The sequence below is a fragment of the Athene noctua genome, chromosome 20 (genome assembly GCF_965140245.1).
Source record: "Athene noctua chromosome 20, bAthNoc1.hap1.1, whole genome shotgun sequence".
Classification (NCBI taxonomy): domain Eukaryota; kingdom Metazoa; phylum Chordata; class Aves; order Strigiformes; family Strigidae; genus Athene; species Athene noctua.
In genome coordinates, this window is record NC_134056.1 from 12,398,545 (window position 1) to 12,416,567 (window position 18,023).

The window sequence follows — 18,023 nt, forward strand, 5'->3', positions numbered from 1 at the left end:
TGTGTGTGTAAAAGCACAAAGAAGCAGGGGGACAAGGGTTAAAAGGAGAGGTGTGTGCTAATTGCTGCAGGACTCCTATGTGTGGTTTCATTCAAATGAGGAGGAGGAACTAACTGGCTGAAGATAAGGTGTCAGGAAGATGCCAAACTGAGCCATAAATATACCTGTAAGACAAACAAGAGAAATGATCTTCGAGAGTTTTGCCTAAGGCTGATGAGGTCTGAGATAAAATAACGGGAGAAGATTTTTGAGCAGCATCCATTTCCAAAGGATATATATAAAAGGCCAAGCTGGGTTTGCTTCAGGCAGTGGAGGAGCTCAGAGCCACAGCAAGGACTTGAAACCCAGCTCCGAGCAGTCCCACCTGGGCATACGCACCTGGATACACGGGTCTGGGAGTGCCGGCAGGTGAGCTGACCTTACTTACACCTTGTAAAATAAAATCACCTTCCCCTTCTACAATCTCACACTGAGGGGGTTTTGCAGTTTCCCACGTTCTCCTCTGTTTGGTGCAGTGTTTCTTTTGCTCCTCCTGGACCTGATCCTTCCCAGTAGTGGTGAGCTGAGCAGGAGTGGGTGTGGGACCTGGAGGACTGTTGTGATCCCATCGTGACTGTGCCAGGCTGCTGGGCAACCAACCCCTCTTTCCTCCAGCCCCCCCTATTTTATCCTAGTGTTGCTTTTCTCAGGGAAAGTTCTGATTATCCACCAGAATTTCCAGGTTACACAGCTTAAGATAACGTCAGCGTGGGGACAACTTCCGGAGCTGATCTCCTTGCAGCTCTCACTGACTAGCTTGTTCCCAGCTGGCCATGTCCATCTACCTTTCTCCTGTGTTTGGCTTTGCAGGAGCCTTCACCACAATGTTTGCTAACAAGAAGCACTTCACCAGCGCCATTGTTGGGGCACTGGTCGCACTCTCCATCATTGCCCTTGTTCTCAGCCTGGTGAGGATTGAAGATGTCACCCTGCCACCCACAGTCAAGGTGAGCCCAAAAGGTCCCCGAGCACCACTGCAGAGACCTGTCACCTTGGCAGGTCTCAGAGGCAACATCTTCTGGGTTAGGAGGTGAAGGGGGTTAGTAGGAACTATCTTGTAGTACCTGGGTGGGTGTTTTCTTCCCATCTGAAGATGCAGGCAGAAGAAATACAGCCTGGCCACCTCAAAAATGGGTGCGGAAAACCTCCTCTGAAACTAGCCAGCATGCCATGTGCTTGACGCATTTCAAGGAGATTACCTTGGGGCAGATGGGTAGGGCAAAGCCCTCCCAGAGCACTGCACTTCAGGGCAATGCACCTCCACATGGCCTTTGTTCCTGCCAGGTCCCACCAGCCTGTCCTAACCAGCTCACACCACAGCATAAGCATCGTGGCTCCTCCCTGTCTCTCCCTTGCAGCTTGGCATCCCACCCTGGCGGCTGGAAGAGGGTTGGCAGAGTTTCAGGGTGAGGTGGAGGGCTTTACAGGGGAGAGGCACACAATTGAGTGCTCCCAGACTGGGACTGGTGTGGCCCTGCCAGCCTCTGCCCAGGCTGGGTGCAGCCATGGGGTAGCAGAGAGCAGTGGAGATGGGAGAGCTGCTGGCCCCAAGGTGCGGCCAGTGTAGACACAAAAAGTATGTAACCAAGAAAGAAAATAAAAAGGCATGAGGAAACAACTAAGAAAATGTTTGTGTAAGCTGGCATTGCTGCACAGACCTCAGGAGAGGGAATGAAAAAGTCTGTCAGTTGCTGTGAGAAATGCCCATGCAGAGGCCATGCACTGTCACTGCCCTGCTCTGCCATGGTAGCTGTGCCTTAGAGGGATTTTTTTGGGGGCATCCTCTGGCCTCACCACCCTGGCAGTGCAGGATGATGATCCTCCTGCCAGTGTGATGTCTTGTTTTTTCCTTCCAGTATGGGATGGTGTTTGACGCAGGCTCATCCCACACCTCCCTGTTTGTCTACGAGTGGGATTCAGACAAGGAGAACGACACCGGCGTGGTCAGCCAGAACTTGTCCTGTGATGTCCAGGGTCAGTATCCCCCTGCCATGGGCTCAGTGCTGCCCTGAGTGTTCATGTGGTGGGTGGGATGACCTGGCCCTTCATTTTGTTGGCCTGCCCATGCTGGGCAGCTCTGTCCATCCTGCTGTCACTGCTGGCATGGTGGGGAGCCCTGGCTGCAGGCAAGGTGTTCCCTGACTCCCAGCTGGCTTCACTCATGGTTGGAGGCCCCTCAGCACCATGTGTCCACACACTTGGTGGGACTGAAGCACCTTGATGTTGCTCGGATTTTTATTCCTCCACCTTGGACTTCCCCCGGATGCCCAAGCTGCTGTCCTGGCTGGGGAAGGTCTCACTCATAGAGCTGGGGACACTGCTGAAAACATGCGAGATGTGGGGAGGCCATAGGAGAGGAACATAAGCATGGTTCAGCCAGGTCTCAGGGGACCCTGGAAAAGCACCCTTTGTTGCTAAGAGGTGACAGACCTCACTGCCCTGTGCCACCTTGATCCCACATCCCTGTCCTCAGCTGTTCCCATCAGCCTGTCCCATCCTGACTCTTCCAGGGCAAGGCATATCAAGCTATGCCAATGATCCCCCGAAAGCTGGTGATTCCCTAAGGGAGTGCCTGGATAAAGCCATGAAGGTTGTTCCTGCTGGAAAACAGAGGGATGTCCCGGCTTATCTTGGAGCAACAGCAGGCATGAGGCTACTGAGGTACTGCTGTGGGGTGTGGGGGTGATGGAGCAGTGACTGAGCTGCCAAAAGCCACTGCCAGAATACAGGGTCCTGCTTGGGGCCAGGCTATCAGGAGGTCCCAGCTCTCATGCTGCCACGGGCAAATGACTGGGGAGGTGCAGAGAAGGCAGTCCAGTGGGGACACATGGGTGGCTGAGCAGTCCTGAGTGACTGGCCCTGGGGCAGAGAGGCTGCTCAGAGGTGTTTGTTGGTGTCCTGGGACCCTACATCCCAGGATGGTACTGCATGCCCAATTCCAAGCAAAAATTGCTTCTCATAGCTCTTTGTTTGCTATTCATTATTCCTTAAACACAAGGGAGTTGAGATGCCACCAGGAGAGGTACCATCTGCCCAGACGGATAGGTGCTGGTGGGGAAGTGGGGCCAAGGTAGGAGGCAGCGAGGTGCTGCAGGACCAGCCCTTACCTTTCACCAGCCCATATTAGCTCTCTTCAAATGTCAACCTTCATTTCATGGTTCTTGGTTTTATGGTTGCAGATATCTAACATTATTTCTGTGCCCTGGCAATCAGACCCCTTCACTGGGAAAGAGCCAGGTCATAGCCTGAAGGTTACTCGCTTCAGAGAGCGAACATATGCCGGCAGTCCCAAGATATCTTCCCCACTCAGAGATCTGAAACCAGGCTGGCACCTTCCCGAAAGACCCACCTGAGCTCAGCAACCAACCCTGGCTTTGGTGAAGTCAGTGGGTGATGTCCAAATCTGGGTTTTGCAGCACAATCCCCTCTGGCCTGCAGCACTAGGAAGACACTGAGGTAGGGAAGGGTGCCTGGCAAACCTCTGTGTGACTGGGATCAAGCTGCACTGGAGGGAAGAGATTGCTATTGCTCCTAGATTTGTGAAGCCAAGTCTAGACAGCTGGGATTTATGCTGTACGAGAAGCTTTGACAAGTTACATAGCAGGAAACATCATTTCACACAAACTGCTTGTTGCAAAAAACAAGTATGTGGAACCGGGGAAAAAAAAAAACAAAAACAAAACCAACAGACTGTTTTGATGTACTGATGTAGCTGGGTATGTGTCCTGACCTTTGAGTCCTTCTTAGGGAACAGAACAGCTCAGCAGCAGATCAAGTCCTGGCGGAAGTTACTAAGACCATGCAAGAGTACCCCGTGGCTTTCAAAGGGGCTCAGATCCTTACAGGAGAGGATGAGGGGGCTTATGGCTGGATCACCATCAACTACCTGCTAGACTCCTTCACTAAGGTGGGAGAAGGGTGAAACACCCACTTCTTCTTTCCTAACACAGCTTTTCTGATTTTTCTTAAGCACAGAAGTAAAGGACAGGGTTAACAGGTTTCTGAAATGATCTAGGGGAGTAGCCAGTTATCCTCTGGCTCACCTACAGCGAAAGAGGAGGGAGAAACCAGGAGCAGCGGGTTAAGAGCTAAGGGCACATGTCCGCACCATACGGACACAGGTGTCCTGGGGACAGCGGGGTCAGCCATGCAGCCCAGTGGGGACCGTTTGCTCCTCTGGGCTTTGTCTCGCTGCCCTGGGAAGGTCTATCTCTGTGTGGCTCTGGGAGACTCAAATGTGCCAGTCTGAAGGAAGCTTGAACCAAACCTCTTTCCTGCCACCCTCTGTCCCAGCACTGCCAGAGCTGAGAGCGGTGCTGGCACCGCTGGGCTCCTGTGCAAGCTGCTGGAGGAGTTCTGTCCTTGCCCTTGCACCGGTGTCTCTGCAGCCTGCTCTTCAGGAAGGGCAGCCCCTCCAAGCCAGGTCCTCACCAGCACTTCGGTCTGGGGACCGGTGACTCAGAGCCATGTGAGCCCACAGAACGTTGGCACAATTTAATCTCTGTTTTTTCTGGCTCTGATAAATGGCCAGGCTGGTTGGACAAGGGAAGGCAGTGGGGCCTCACAGAGGGAAATAATTGAATTGAATACCTATTGAATTTAGTAATAAAACCCTATTGACTTCAGTGGGTTGAGAATTTTGCTCAGGGCAAGTAAACCCAGCACTGTACTACTCCTCTTCCTCTCTTGTCTTGCCTTGGCAGTACTCCCCCAAAGCACACACGTGGGTTCGTCCAGAGGCAGCCAACATTTTTGGGGCACTGGATCTTGGAGGAGCATCCACTCAGATCAGCTTTATGCCTGAAAATTCAGTCATGAATTGGAACGTAACCTCCAAGTTCACATTGTACGGGTATAGCTACAACATCTACACACACAGCTACCTCTGCTACGGACAGAATGAGATGCTGAAGCGACTGGCAAAGGAATTAATTGCGGTGAGAGGGGAACTGGGGGGTAATTGGACTCTGGTTTCATGATACCAACCATGGACTTGTTAATGCATAAAGGAAGAACAGACAACGCTCTTCCAGACGGGCGTCAGCAGAGACTGAGAGCAGGTTCAGACTCCTGGGAGCACAGGTAGGCAGGTGTGGAGAGGAGCATAGGAAGTGTTACAAGGGGTGGCTCAGGAGAGGTCTTCAGGCTCTACAGAGCTGCCTCGCACAGGATGTGGAAAAGGCAATGACCAGGCTCTTCTCAGAGGTGCAAGATGACAGGGCAAGAGGCAACGGGCACAAGCTGGAACATGCAAATTTCCAAACAGATGCAGGGGAAAAGTTATTCCCAATAAGAATGGAAAAATATCAGAATAGGGCCCAGAAATGCTGTGGAGTCACCAACATTGGAGATATTCAGAACTCGACAGGACAAGTCTCTGAGCAACCCAATCTAGCTGATCATGCTTTAAGGAGGAGGTTGTCCAGAGACCCTATAGCTCCCCCCAAAACTCAACTACTCTGTGACTGCACAGACCTGAGAAATGTGAACCAGAGATCTTTCTCAGGCCAGTTTTTGGAAGGTGAGAGGGGAAGAGGGTCTTCACAGAGCTGCGCCTTGCCAGGAGAATCAGCCTTGGTGAGCTAGAAGGGTTTGCTCATGCTGCACAACCAGGAAGGTCCCAGGTGGTGTCCCTGGCTAGGGCTGGAGCTAGAGACAGAGCTAGATCTGGGGTGGAGAGGGTTTTGCATGCCCCAAACCATGATCCTGCTGGCCAGGGTAGAGACGTGCTGGGTCTGCTTCCATGGGAGAGGGAATGAGACAAAGCAGAGTGAGAATTAGTGTTGAGATCAGGCTGAGACTGCAGACAGCCAACAAGATCAGGATTAAACAGCAGGAGGGTCTTTCCCTGCTGAGGAGGTGGGAGATGCCTGTGCCTGTGGCTTTAGGGGGAGCGCTGGGTGAATCCTCATACCCATCATGCCTGCCAAGAGGGTTTGGAGGGGGCTGCAGCCTGTGATTTTACTATTCCCAGGAGTCATCCTCCAGCACGCAAGTCGATCACCCTTGCTACCCAAAAGACTACAATGAAACCGTCTCGCTGTCTTCCTTCCGCACCAGCCCCTGCACGAACCAGAGTGACCCACGCCTGATCCTCGGTGACAGGAACGTGACCCTGGAGGGCAGGGGCAATGCCAGTGGGTGCCTGGCTGCCATCAAGAAGCTGTTCAACTTCTCGGCATGTGGCCAGCGCCAGGACTGCACCTTTGACGGCGTCTACCAGCCCCCGGTCAGAGGGCAGTTCATTGTAAGGCAAATCCCACCCTCCCACCTCCCAGGCAGAGCATGTCCCGGGGAGCGGTGGTGTCCCTGGGTGTCCTGTGGCACTGTCACCTCCCTGCAGCAGAACAGGGGCAAGAAACTCCCAAATTACCACTGTCCCAGGGCATACGAGGGATCGCTGTCTCAGGTTTTCCAGCCAGCTCTCCGAATGGGGCCATGTTAATAAACAGGTGCTCAATCAAAAAACAAGTTTTTAGTAAAAAAAAAACCAGCTTAGCCAGCAGCTTGCAGGCAAAGCTCTGCCTGCACTCGATGTGCTGCCATAGCCAGCAGGCACCCACACTCCCAGCTCATCATCTCTGCTGGGACATGGAAAATGATGCCGTGGGACTATACAAGGGTGGGACAAACCTGGTGAAGTGGTGAAGGACAAACCTCACCTCCTGCTTCAGGGGGGTGGGGGGTGGTCAGCTCTCTGGGGGGGGTTTCCCTACTGTAGCTCAATGACATTTCTGCCTCTTGCCTTTCAGGCCTTCTCTGCCTTTTACTATAACTTCAAGTTTCTCAACCTGACCAAGGGGCAATCGCTGGCCACTGTCAGGGAGACCATCGAGCATTTCTGCACAAGAAGCTGGGAAAATGTACGTTCCCCACAATGAAAGGCTGTGGGGAAGCTTCAGAAGCAAAGGGGCTCTGGGGCGGGGAAAGAGGAGCAGGGACCCCTCCAGGGCAAGGCTCACGGATTGCTAAGCTGTGCCCTACACAGTGGAGCCATCCCTGAGCTCTGTGTGGGAGCCAGGACCATCCTGCACCCACCCTTGGGGGCCCTCCTTGCTCATGCAACACTGAGGAAGGGGCAGCCAGGGCAGGTGAAGGCAGCAAAATCTCTCCTCCAGCACAGGAGCTGGGGATGGAGGTGGGTCTGTAGCACTGGAGGATGCTGAGAGGAGAGTCAGCTGCTGGCACCGCTCTGGAAACAAGTCAAATGGGCATGGATAAGGCCAAGAGGTGCTAGGACCACCATGGGGCAGAGAGCAGGAGCCCTTTGCATGAGGAGGCTGAGATGGGAGGATCTGGGGCAGGAGGAGCTCCAGTATGTCTCTCTATGTGGAGAGTAAATCCTCCTCAAAGGAGTTGCCCCATGCAGACAGGTCCAAAATTCCTGCCTGGTCCAGAAGTCTTTTTCTGGATGCTGGTGACTGTGGAGCCGTTGCCCCTCATGCAATAGTCATCAGGACACTGTCCCTGCATGGAAAGTGCAAATGACTTCCCTTCCTCCCCAAATGTGTCCCCACCCCAGCTGTCTTCTAGCTACCCTAAAGAGAATCCTGAACGACTGCCTAAATACTGCGCCAATGCCAACTACATCCTCACACTCCTCCTCGACGCCTACAAGTTCAATGAGACCAGCTGGAACAACATCTTCTTTCGGATGAAGGTAGGCAGCGACGCAGCCTGCAGGCAGGAGTAGAGGCAGTGCTGGGGAAAAGAGCCAGCTTCCTGCGTTGGGGTGCTGTGAGAGCCAGGTCCCTGCCTGCCCCACATCCCAGCATGGCACTGGGTGGGGGGCCAGCTACTGCATCCCATTTGGGCCGTACAGGAGTAGGTGGCCCTGTGTCGTTGGTGTGGCTTTCCTGCGGGGCTAACATCATCCCCTCTCTCTTTGGCCAGGCAGGGAGTGCCGATGTCGGCTGGACGCTGGGCTACATGCTGAACCTCACCAACATGATCCCAGCAGAGCCTCCAGCACAGGTGAAGGGGCACATTCCTTCCCTGTGGGCTGCGGCCATCACCTTCATCATCCTCACCCTTGCCTTGGGGCTTGCTGCCCTGCTCCTGCTCTTGTGGGTGTAGGAGCCCAACTGCCTCTCAGAGTCTGGCAGGAGCATGTTGGGGCTGGAGGGCTCCCTGCACTGCAGTGCACTGCGCTTCTGCCAGCGGGACTGGCAGCCTGAGGCTGGTTCAGGGATGATGAGCACATGATTCTCTACAGCCCTGAAGAATCGAGGTTTGGCCTTCCATGGGACTGGCCCCAACATGCAGATAGGCACCATGTGAGGTTTCCAGAGGATCTCCACTCCTGTGGAATCCTGCTGGGATCATTCCACATACCCCAGGAACCCCAGCCATGCCTATCTGCCTCCTCACACTGCTGTGCCTGTTATAGATATGGCCTCCATCCCACTGGCTGGCACATGGGGCCATGGAGAGCCAGCCTGGCCACGGAAGAGCTCCCAGAGTGCCAGACTGTTAGTGCACAGCTGCAGGCACTTGGTGACAGGGTGACTTGGTGACAGAGAACAAAGAGAGATGTGAAAGGCTGAAAAGTACCATGCAAGCTGGAGAACCTTTGGAGGACCTTTGCTGTTGCACCCCCAGGTCCTGCTCCACAGCCACCTTATCTGTGCACACCCTGGGCTGCAGATACCCTGTTAGTGAGACAAGCTGGGGGAGGGCATAAATGGCCCAGACCAGTGCAATGCTGGGTCTGAGAACAATTGCCAACAGCCAGGCGGGTCCCTGCCAGGTCTGCCAGCATGAGGGCTTGCAAGGCTCTGTGGTACCCCAGCTGGCTCTCCTGAGGGTGTATCGTTTGGACATATCTGATGGTCTTGGAGACAGAAGGCACATTGAGCATCCAAAGTCAGAAACATGGTCCATGCCTCCCCAGAGGGTCCATCTCATCTCATCTCATCCTCCTTTTCTTCTGGGATAAAGGAACCAATGTTCCTGGAGACAACATTGTCCCACCAGCAGAAGTCCTGGACACCACGGTGTCAGTCTGAGACACCAGCAGGCTGCAGTCCTGCCCTGATCCCATGCACGTGGCTGAGCTGGGTCCTGCCCACAACTGCACCCTTGCCTTTGGATCTGCTCATTTATTATCTGCCGTGTGGATGATTCATCTTGTTATTTGCCTTCTGGCAGTCAGGAGTTGACCTTTGGTGTCTGCAGAAAGGCAGGCATCTCACAGCTCTCATCCTCCAAATAAACACTGTAAAGGGCAGCCAATGAGGGAATGCCTGTTACTTCGCTCCTGAATAGTTATGATTTTATTGTTTCCATCCTCCAGGTAAGGGCTGGTGATGATGGGGACTTAGGAGAGAGTCAACATTGCTCAGTGCTATGGGAGATGTTCCTGGAGACATCTCAACATCTGCAATACCTCAGAGAGGAGCCAGCAGGGCACAAGGACAGGTCTTTTCCTGATGAGAGCTCGGCTGTCCTCACCTCACCCATCCACTGGACACCAGTGGGACTCTCCAAAAATGTAAAGGGGGCCCCAGGAGCTGCCCTGACATGTCCCACCAGTGTTCCCACATCACCCTGTATGCTGGAGAGGGAGGATGTCTGCCAGGCACAGACAGGGTGCAGATGGACCAGAGAGGAACCTCGTGTGGGAGAGCAGGGTGCTGCTGCCATCCCTCACCTCACAGGGCTTCCCAGTCCTGGGCAGAGCCTGAGTCCCATCTACCAGGCCAGCTTCCCCCATAGTCCCATTGCCACTGCCCCTCTGTCTGGCACCAAATAGAACAGAGCAGAATATTTTCAGTTGGAAGGAACCTACAGTGATCATAGTCCAACTGCCTGGCCACTTCACCGCTGACCAAAAGTTAAAGCATGTTATTAAGGGCATCATCCAAATGCCTCTTAAACACTTACAGACTTGGGGCACCAACCACCTTTCTGGGGAGCCTGTTCCAGTGTCTGACCATCCTCCTGGTGGCCATGGGTGATGCAGGCTCTTGTCCTGGGATGGGGCAGGACGCATCTGCCCCACATGCACTATCGCACTATCTGCTGCAGGCTGTAACCAGCCTCATGATGATCCTGTTGCTTTCAGACACCCCTTCTCCCTTCCCTGACCCACTGGTCCCATCATCTCCAGCCGCCCCACAGCACTGTGGTCCCCACACCCACAGCACTGAGCCTCTACATATCCATGCCTCATCTCCTAGAGTATCTCCAAACAACAGTGAGGGGAAAGGAAAACCAGACAGCACACAGCTACAGGAGGATTTTTTAAAGCCTATGCTGGTTCCAGCTCACAAGGCCAGGACACAGGTGTCCCACATTACAAGTTCACAGCTTCTGGACATATAGGGGTGATTCCCAGGTCTGTAATTCCTCACACAATCACGGTAGGACTAAGTGTCTTTGGCAGCCTCTGGTGCTGCTAGAGACTCTCATAACCGGAGTTTTTCTGGCAGCATATGACTGTGAGCAGGCAGAAGATGAGGATGAGCATGACAGCCAGTAAAACTGTGGCTGCTACCCAGTTGCTTCTCTGGAGCCCTACAACTCTCTGGGGAGTCTCTGAGGGAATCATGTTGGTGAGATTGAGCATGTAGCCCAGAGTCCAGCCCACATCTACATTGGCAACCTGTGCAGACAGAGAACAAAGAGAGATGTGAAAGGCTGAAAAGTACCACGCAAGCCAGAGAACCAGGGAAGACCTTTACTATTGCACCCCCAGGTCTTGCTCCACAGCCACCTTATCTGTGCACACCCTGGGCTGCAGATACTCTGTTAGTGAGACAAGCTGGGGGAGGGCATAAATGGCCCAGGCCAGGCCTCCTGGCAGGTGCCTGTGAGCATAACTCAAGAGCTGCCCTGGGCACAGGCTGTGCTGCCCCGTTATTCCCTCCTCCTCCATGCAGACAGAGCAGGGGCAGTGACAGCGTGGGCACAAGTCATTTCATGGCACGAAGCGTGGAAGCTGGGGGCTGCCAGGCACTTTCCTACCTGCTGGACAAAGTGGATATCAAGCCATGTCGTGTGGTTGAATTTGTAGCCTTGCAGGAGAAGGGTGAGGACGTAGGAGCTTGCCGCACAGACGTCACGGAGGTGAGTCCTGTTCATGGTGGGGAACTCCTCCTGCATCTGCAGAGGTGGAAGAGCCGGGGGGAACTGCCAGTGCAGAGCAGTGCTCTGTACACCCACGCTGTGGGGAAGAGCCCCACAGTGCAGCTGGTAGCAAAGACCCAGGAGTGCCTGAGCTTGGGGAGCAAGGAGGACCCAGGAGGCTACAGGCTGCTCTTCCATCTCTCTCCCTGTCCAGAGATTTTTGTGTTCCTCCCACCTCCCTCCAGCTGCTCTCTGTGCAGCAGAGGATGTGCTGCAGATGAGCCCTCAGGCTGCCCAGCGCCCAGGTGAAACGTGGGTTTCATCTCCTAGGCAGGACCTCACCTTCTCCCACTTGATGATGCAGAATTCCCTGATGGTGTCATTGACCAAGCTCAGGGACTGCCCTCCAGTCAGGTTCAGAAAGTGAAGGTTGTGATAAAGCCCTGAAAAGGCCTGTGGGTGTTTAAGACCAAAGGCAGCAAGTCAGTGAAGCACCCAGGCCACTGCCACCCCTCCCCGCCCCTCCCTCCGGGTGCTCTGCAGGTGCTTAAGGCCACCTCTCAGCACAGCAGGGTGATGCTTGCTGACCTGCTGGGAAGGAGCCCTGGGACTGCTCCCCACACTGAAAGAGATTGGTACTGTGACAAGAGAGGTCTGGGCCTGCCTGACACACTGGTGAGCACCCTGCCTGTCTCCATGCACAGGGCACATCCTAGCTTTCAGGCCTGGCCCTATTCAGACTTCTCTCATACAGCAATTTTCCTGGGGTCGTGGACAGCCTCTGGTGACCCAAAACCCCCCACCCCTGCCACAGCCATGGGGACGGAGGCTCCTTACGAAGAACTGTCCCCGCACAGGCGGCTGATAAACCCCGTTGAACCCGCACGTCCTGTTGGCCCCACAGGTGAAGTTGAAGAGTTTCCCGATGGCGGTGCTGCACGATGCTGGGTCCCCTGTCCCTATCACTGTGAGGACCTGTGCAGGGCTGGGTGTGCTCGGTGCACGGACACAGGGACTGTTGTAGAGGTGTGACGTGGTGACGTTCTCCTGGTATCCCGTGGGGTAGCAGGGGTGTGATATCTCCTGGGGAGATGGGCTGCCCTGGAGAGAGTGGGAGCTGTTAGCATTGCCCTGGCACTGAGGATGAGGATGGGAATGAGAGAAACAGCCCACAGAGAGCTCCTGTTCCCACAGCCAGAGGCAGGACACTAGCATGGTGGCCCCACCAACCATGGGGTCTTGTCCGCAGGGTGCAGGCACAGAATCATGAGGACAAGCATGGTGTGACCACGCTGTGGTCAGGGATCCGCTACAGTGATGGTCACACGCCCAAGGCCTTGGGGGTTTGTATCCTGTGCTGACTGTAGACCCATTCTGCCCCTACTCTTCCTTTGTAGGGTCACCAAGACTCAGAGGAGAGCGAAAGCTGAGAAGCTGTTTAAGCAAAATCAAAATGGACACTGGTTTATCTTTGCAATGTGCTCTGGACATGTTCTTTTACCCATTCCAACCAGCACGACTTGGCATTGAGCCCTCACCCCACAGCCAAGCTATGGACATTAGTGTCCCCCTGTACACCACTTCACTCTCCCATGGCCAGCACCTCCTGCTGAAGACCAGCAGGTTCACTTTCTACCCATAAAACCAAGTTATTCATTAAACCAGTGCTAAAAAACCTCTCTGGGTCTTCCCCAGCCTCCCAGCACCTATCAGGTTCCCTCCTCCAGGGCTGGGTCCTTCCAGCCCCCTGTGACTGAGGCTGGGCTGACACAGCCCCTCCATCAGGACAGGAATGGAGATCTGTTGGGCAAGATAGCCCTGGGACAGGGCCCCCAGGCACCCACCATCCCCAAAGCCCTGTGGTCAGGCATCCTGCTCTGGGATGTCCACCTCCATCTTGTCTCAACCCTGCCCTCTGCTGTTGGGTCACCCCTGGGATGGCTCCTGCCATGGTGGCCCTATTGTACCCCCCATCCTCACAGGGGCTGGCACAAAGGCACAAAGCCCAGTCATCGTCACACCCAGCGGGTGCTGCCTGCCTAGTTCAGTGAGATCAGGGCTCAGGCTGTAGCTGAGGAGCACAAGGCTGGAGGCAGTTACCTGGTGCAAGGATGCCATCAGCATCTTCAGGGCTTGCTTTTGTCCGTAACAGAGGTAGCTGTGGGTGTAAATGGAGTAGTTGGTCCCGTACAGCCTGAGGAGGGATCTCGTGCTGCTGTCATCTATGGTGGTCCCAGGAACGAAAGTGATCTGGGTTGAACCTCCACCAAGATCCAGAGCTCCAACCACATTCTCTGCTGGTGGGTGGGTCCACTTGCCTGTGAAGGAGCGCTGCCCAGCACTAGGAGTTACCCACGGGGACCCGGCACAGGGTGACCACAAGGACATTGGCTTCCCAGGTCAGACTGCAGCACAGCAGGGAGGGGAGACCCCCTCCACCCCTCTCCACCCTCTCCCCAGGCTCACACCTTGACAAGCGTCTCCAGCAGGTAGTTGATGGTGATCCAGCCGAAGGAGCCCTCCTCGTTCCCCGTGAGGATCTGAGCTCCACGGAAGTCCACAGGGTACTTGCCAATGGCCTTGGAGACCTCGGCGAAGACCTGCTCAGCCTTGGTGTTGTTCTGCTCCCTGCCCAGGGAAGGAGATAAATACCGTGCAGTGGAGGAGGCAATGGCCAGGGAGCTTTCAGAGCAGGGCTAACAGCAAGGGGCTGCTGTCCTCTGCGGAGGAGCGGTGGTGCTCAGAGACAAGGCACATCCCCATCCATCGCTGCCCTGCCTGCAGGACATCTCCTGCAAGCTGCCAGATCCCTCAAGTGGTGCACCAGGAGTCTCCCCAAAAGCGCTGCCCGCAGGCTCTGCCTGAGCATGCGGGAAGGTCAAGGCAAGTCTGGCGAGGAGGCTCATCCACCTCTGGGGCTGCTGCCAGGCTGGTGCTGGGCTGGGCTGGGGGGTTTCTCTATGGGCACGGCGAGCGGCTCTCCTGGACACCCCGGCAGACTGCAGACGTGGATGCTCTGCCCATCACCATGGCCTGCCCGGGCAGCAGCCCCTGATACCCCCAGCCCCCTGTCCCAGCCCCCTGTCCCAGCCCCCTGCCCCGGCTACAATGCAGAAACGCGCGGTAGGGAAGGGGTTGGGGGTGGTTGGCTCGGGGCGGTGCCAGTACCTCAGCAGCCGCATGCCCGCTGTGGCCCCCAGGTAGGTGGGGGTGTCCCGCTGCTGCTCTGCCGGGATGATCTTCATGGCCTTGTCCAGGCAGGGCTTCAGGCTGGCTCCAGCCTCAGCGGGGTTGTCTGCATAGCTAGAGATGCCTTCTCCTGCAAGAGGGCACCCCGTGATGGAGCGAGCTCAGTGCTGCCAGGACACCGGACAGCAGGGGACATGTCCAGTCATTCCCTAGGCCCAGGGAGTTCTATGGACCTCCTTGGCAATACTCAGATGTCCCAATCACAGTCCAAAACTCTGCTGTGTTTGGTGCTGTACAGATACCAAAATGAAAACTGCTGACCCAAAGAGCAGTTAGGAACCACATACAAAAATACAGCAGAAACTCAGTAATGTTTAGGGACTTCTTCAGAGATTTTAGGAGGCCCTGTGGGAACATAAAGCCGCATATTATGAAAGAAGCTGTGAAGAGATGTTGTAGGAAGAAGAGCCAAGGAAGCAGTTGCACTGGAGAAGGAGCAAACTGCACATCCAACATCCCAAGGTGCGAGTTGATGCTGCCAGACTGGACTGGCTCCAGGAACTGTGCTAACTGGCAGCCAAATTCCTTACCCACCTTTGGGTCCCCCATTTACTGTAGGGCTCCCTGAGGTGCAAACTGTCTTCCCTAACACTTTACTTTTGTTCTTCCGCCAGACCAATCTCGCTTTGGCCCAGCACAGGCTGAAAGACTCAGATCGCCAACAATGCTGTGAGAGTCTGGGGCAGCGATCCTGTTGTCTGGGAGAGAGGGACGAGCATGTCTGAGCACACTCACCAGGCACAGTGCAGGCCTCCACCTGGGACACGATGCCGGTGCCGTTCTCCTTGTCTGCGGGCCACCGGTAGATGTAGAGAGCTGTGTGCGTGGAGCCAGCATCAAACACCAGACCGTACTGGGGGAGGGAGAGGGGACAGGGGGTCACAGCACGCTTGGGGCTGCACCAAGGAGTTTCTGAGAGCTTCTGCTCTCACTGCCTGTGCATGAACACAAGTAGCCAGGTTTGCATGTCCATCTTCCCTTTAGCAGCCCCACCCAACCACTAATTCCCCCGATTTAATCATTCAAGGGAGTTAAAGCTCAGAAAGGGGAGATGTGCAGGTCAGCAGGGTGATTTGCAGAGCAGGGAGGAATTCAGACATGTCCCCGAGGGCTCAGGCTGCCAAAGCTGCTCACAGACCTCACAAGTGTCAAATCTCACAAACCCTATTTTATAAGAGTCTGCAAAAGCCATCAGAAAGCTACATGAGAGAGAGATGTAAACCCACCACATGATCTGGATGTCTGAAAACAGAGAAAAGTGCTCTGGGGTGGCAAACAGCAGCCCCAGAAAGAAGGCTGCTCTTCTCTCTCCCTTCCTTTACAAGGAGCCAGGACTGTGGCTTAAGGTGGGGGTGGCTGATCTGTCCAATGCTGCGTTGATTAGGTTAAGCCCAGAAAAGCTTGGCTGGTCATGGGAAGACGTGCAAATGGAGAGGAAGGCAGGGCTGATGGATGGATAAGGGGTGGAAAGGGGCCGGTGGTCATTCCCCAGGTCCCACCGGGCACCTACTTTGTTCCTCGGAGGAAGGGCAGCATCCTGCGCCAGGGTCAGGATCAGGAGGAAGACGGCCACCCCCAGCACCCCCAGGATGGCCACCGAGCTCCAGCCCACCGCCCTAAGCAGGCGCGTCTGCATCTCTACGCCGGGCTGCGGGCAGGAATGGTCTTTGCAAGGGCAGCCCCTGCCCTGTCTCTCCAGCTCCTCCCAGGGTCCCCTTCTCCCAGCAGCTTGGGAACCGCACATCCCCTAAACCCCCCCAGGACATGGAGCAGCCGGTCTGGAGACCGTGACCCTGCCCCTTGGCTGGCAGAAGAGCAACACGCGTCCCAGAGCGGGGCTGAACCCAGGCCGTCAGCTCCGTCCTGGGAAAGGACAGGGGCAAAGGCTCCTCCTGCCCTGCCCGCAGGGAGAGGGTGGCCGCGGTCCCTGCCAGCCTCCCCCTTACCTGTGCTGGGAGCACCCCTCCTTCCTCGGACGTAGCGGCACAGAGCCTGCTGCTCCTTCTGCCTGCCTGCCCCGGGCACGGCCTGAGGGCGGCCCTGCCGGCCCTGCCTGCGCAGCTCTGCCTGCACCGGCCCAGCAGAGCGGTGCAAAGTGAAAGTGAGGCCTGTGCTGGCCTCGGATGTCCGGGTTGCTTTCCTGGCCCGCCCGGGGCGGGAGCTTGGCGCTTCCTGCGGGACAGCGTGGGAGCGGGAAGGCAGCGGCAGCCACTGCCTGTAACAGCGGCTGCACCCCGGCCTGCCTGCACCGCTGCCTGCACTGCTGCCTGCACCGCTGCCTGCACCGCTGCCTGTACTGCTGCCTGCACCGCTGCCTGCACCGCTGCTTGTACTGCTGCCTGCACCGCTGCCTGCACCGCTGCCTGCACTGCTGCCTGTACCGCTGCCTGTACTGCTGCCTGCACCGCTGCCTGCACCGCTGCCTGTACTGCTGCCTGTACTGCTGCCTGCACCGCTGCCTGTACCGCTGCCTGTACCGCTGCCTGCACTGCTGCCTGTACCGCTGCCTGCACCGCTGCCTGCACCGCTGCCTGCACCGCTGCCTGTACTGCTGCCTGTACCGCTGCCTGCACCGCTGCCTGCACTGCTGCCTGCACCGCTGCTTGTACCGCTGCCTGCACTGCTGCCTGCACTGCTGCCTGTACCGCTGCCTGTACTGCTGCCTGTACCGCTGCCTGTACTGCTGCCTGCACCGCTGCTTGTACTGCTGCCTGTACCGCTGCCTGTACTGCTGCCTGCACTGCTGCCTGTACCGCTGCCTGTACCGCTGCCTGTACTGCTGCCTGTACCGCTGCCTGCACTGCTGCCTGCACCGCTGCTTGTACTGCTGCCTGCACCGCTGCCTGTACCGCTGCCTGTACCGCTGCCTGCACCGCTGCCTGCACCGCTGCCTGTACTGCTGCCTGTACTGCTGCCTGCACCGCTGCCTGCACTGCTGCCTGTACTGCTGCCTGCACCGCTGCCTGCACCGCTGCCTGCACCGCTGCCTGTACTGCTGCCTGCACCGCTGCCTGTACCGCTGCCTGTACTGCTGCCTGCACTGCTGCCTGTACCGCTGCCTGTACTGCTGCCTGCACCGCTGCCTGTACCGCTGCCTGTATTGCTGCCTGCACCTCTGCCTGTACCGCTGCCTCTACTGCTGCCTGTACTGCTGCCTGTACTGCTGCCTGCACCGCTGCCTGCACTGCTGCCTGCACCGCTGCCTGTACTGCTGCCTGTACCGCTGCCTGCACCGCTGCCTGCACTGCTGCCTGCACCGCTGCTTGTACCGCTGCCTGCACTGCTGCCTGCACTGCTGCCTGCACCGCTGCCTGTACTGCTGCCTGCACTGCTGCCTGTACTGCTGCCTGTACCGCTGCCTGCACCGCTGCCTGTACCGCTGCCTGCACCGCTGCCTGTACCGCTGCCTGTACTGCTGCCTGCACCGCTGCCTGCACTGCTGCCTGCACCGCTGCCTGCACCGCTGCCTGCACCGCTGCCTGCACTGCTGCCTGTACTGCTGCCTGCACTGCTGCCTGCACCGCTGCTTGTACTGCTGCCTGCACCGCTGCCTGTACCGCTGCCTGCACCGCTGCCTGCACCGCTGCCTGCACCGCCCCAGGGGGATGTGGCCCTGGCCGTGGGGAAGGTGAATCTCTCGCCGTGGGGATGGGTCCCCGTGGATG

At 56.5% G+C, this 18,023-nt stretch overlaps 2 protein-coding genes across 2 annotated transcripts; one reads left to right on the forward strand and one right to left on the reverse strand.

Moving 5' to 3' along the window:
- Positions 1 to 860: 860 nt before the first annotated feature.
- On the forward strand, positions 861 to 8,115 carry LOC141968565 (ectonucleoside triphosphate diphosphohydrolase 8-like). The gene is made up of 9 exons (XM_074923367.1): positions 861 to 986; positions 1,896 to 2,013; positions 2,550 to 2,700; positions 3,787 to 3,946; positions 4,743 to 4,976; positions 6,014 to 6,286; positions 6,792 to 6,902; positions 7,562 to 7,699; positions 7,933 to 8,115. Exons 1-9 carry the CDS (start codon positions 864 to 866, stop codon positions 8,113 to 8,115), a joined length of 1,491 nt encoding a protein of 496 aa, XP_074779468.1. The 5' UTR covers positions 861 to 863.
- Positions 8,116 to 10,284: 2,169 nt separating this feature from the next.
- Positions 10,285 to 16,420, reverse strand: LOC141968564 (ectonucleoside triphosphate diphosphohydrolase 8-like). The gene is made up of 10 exons (XM_074923366.1): positions 16,305 to 16,420; positions 15,869 to 16,006; positions 15,094 to 15,211; positions 14,278 to 14,428; positions 13,578 to 13,737; positions 13,210 to 13,440; positions 11,947 to 12,210; positions 11,452 to 11,562; positions 11,008 to 11,145; positions 10,285 to 10,645 (listed from the first exon to the last, which is right to left on the reverse strand). Exons 2-10 carry the CDS (start codon positions 15,992 to 15,994, stop codon positions 10,439 to 10,441), a joined length of 1,506 nt encoding a protein of 501 aa, XP_074779467.1. The 5' UTR covers positions 15,995 to 16,006; positions 16,305 to 16,420; the 3' UTR covers positions 10,285 to 10,438.
- Between the last annotated feature and the right edge of the window lie 1,603 nt (positions 16,421 to 18,023).

What these genes read in the sequence shown, in the direction of transcription:
- LOC141968565 (XM_074923367.1), top strand. Translation starts at nt 864, where the DNA reads ATGTTTGCTAACAAGAAGCACTTCACCAGCGCCATTGTTGGGGCACTG. An exon ending in TGCTAGACTCCTTCACTAAG is followed by an intron (nt 3,947 to 4,742) that starts GTGGGAGAAGGG and finishes TTGCCTTGGCAG; the next exon opens with TACTCCCCCAAAGCACACAC. An exon ending in CGGTCAGAGGGCAGTTCATT is followed by an intron (nt 6,287 to 6,791) that starts GTAAGGCAAATC and finishes CTTGCCTTTCAG; the next exon opens with GCCTTCTCTGCCTTTTACTA.
- LOC141968564 (XM_074923366.1), bottom strand. Translation starts at nt 15,994, where the DNA reads ATGCAGACGCGCCTGCTTAGGGCGGTGGGCTGGAGCTCGGTGGCCATC. An exon ending in TGCTGGAGACGCTTGTCAAG is followed by an intron (nt 13,441 to 13,577) that starts GTGTGAGCCTGG and finishes AGTGCTGGGCAG; the next exon opens with CGCTCCTTCACAGGCAAGTG. An exon ending in ATATCCACTTTGTCCAGCAG is followed by an intron (nt 10,646 to 11,007) that starts GTAGGAAAGTGC and finishes CTGTCTGCACAG; the next exon opens with GTTGCCAATGTAGATGTGGG.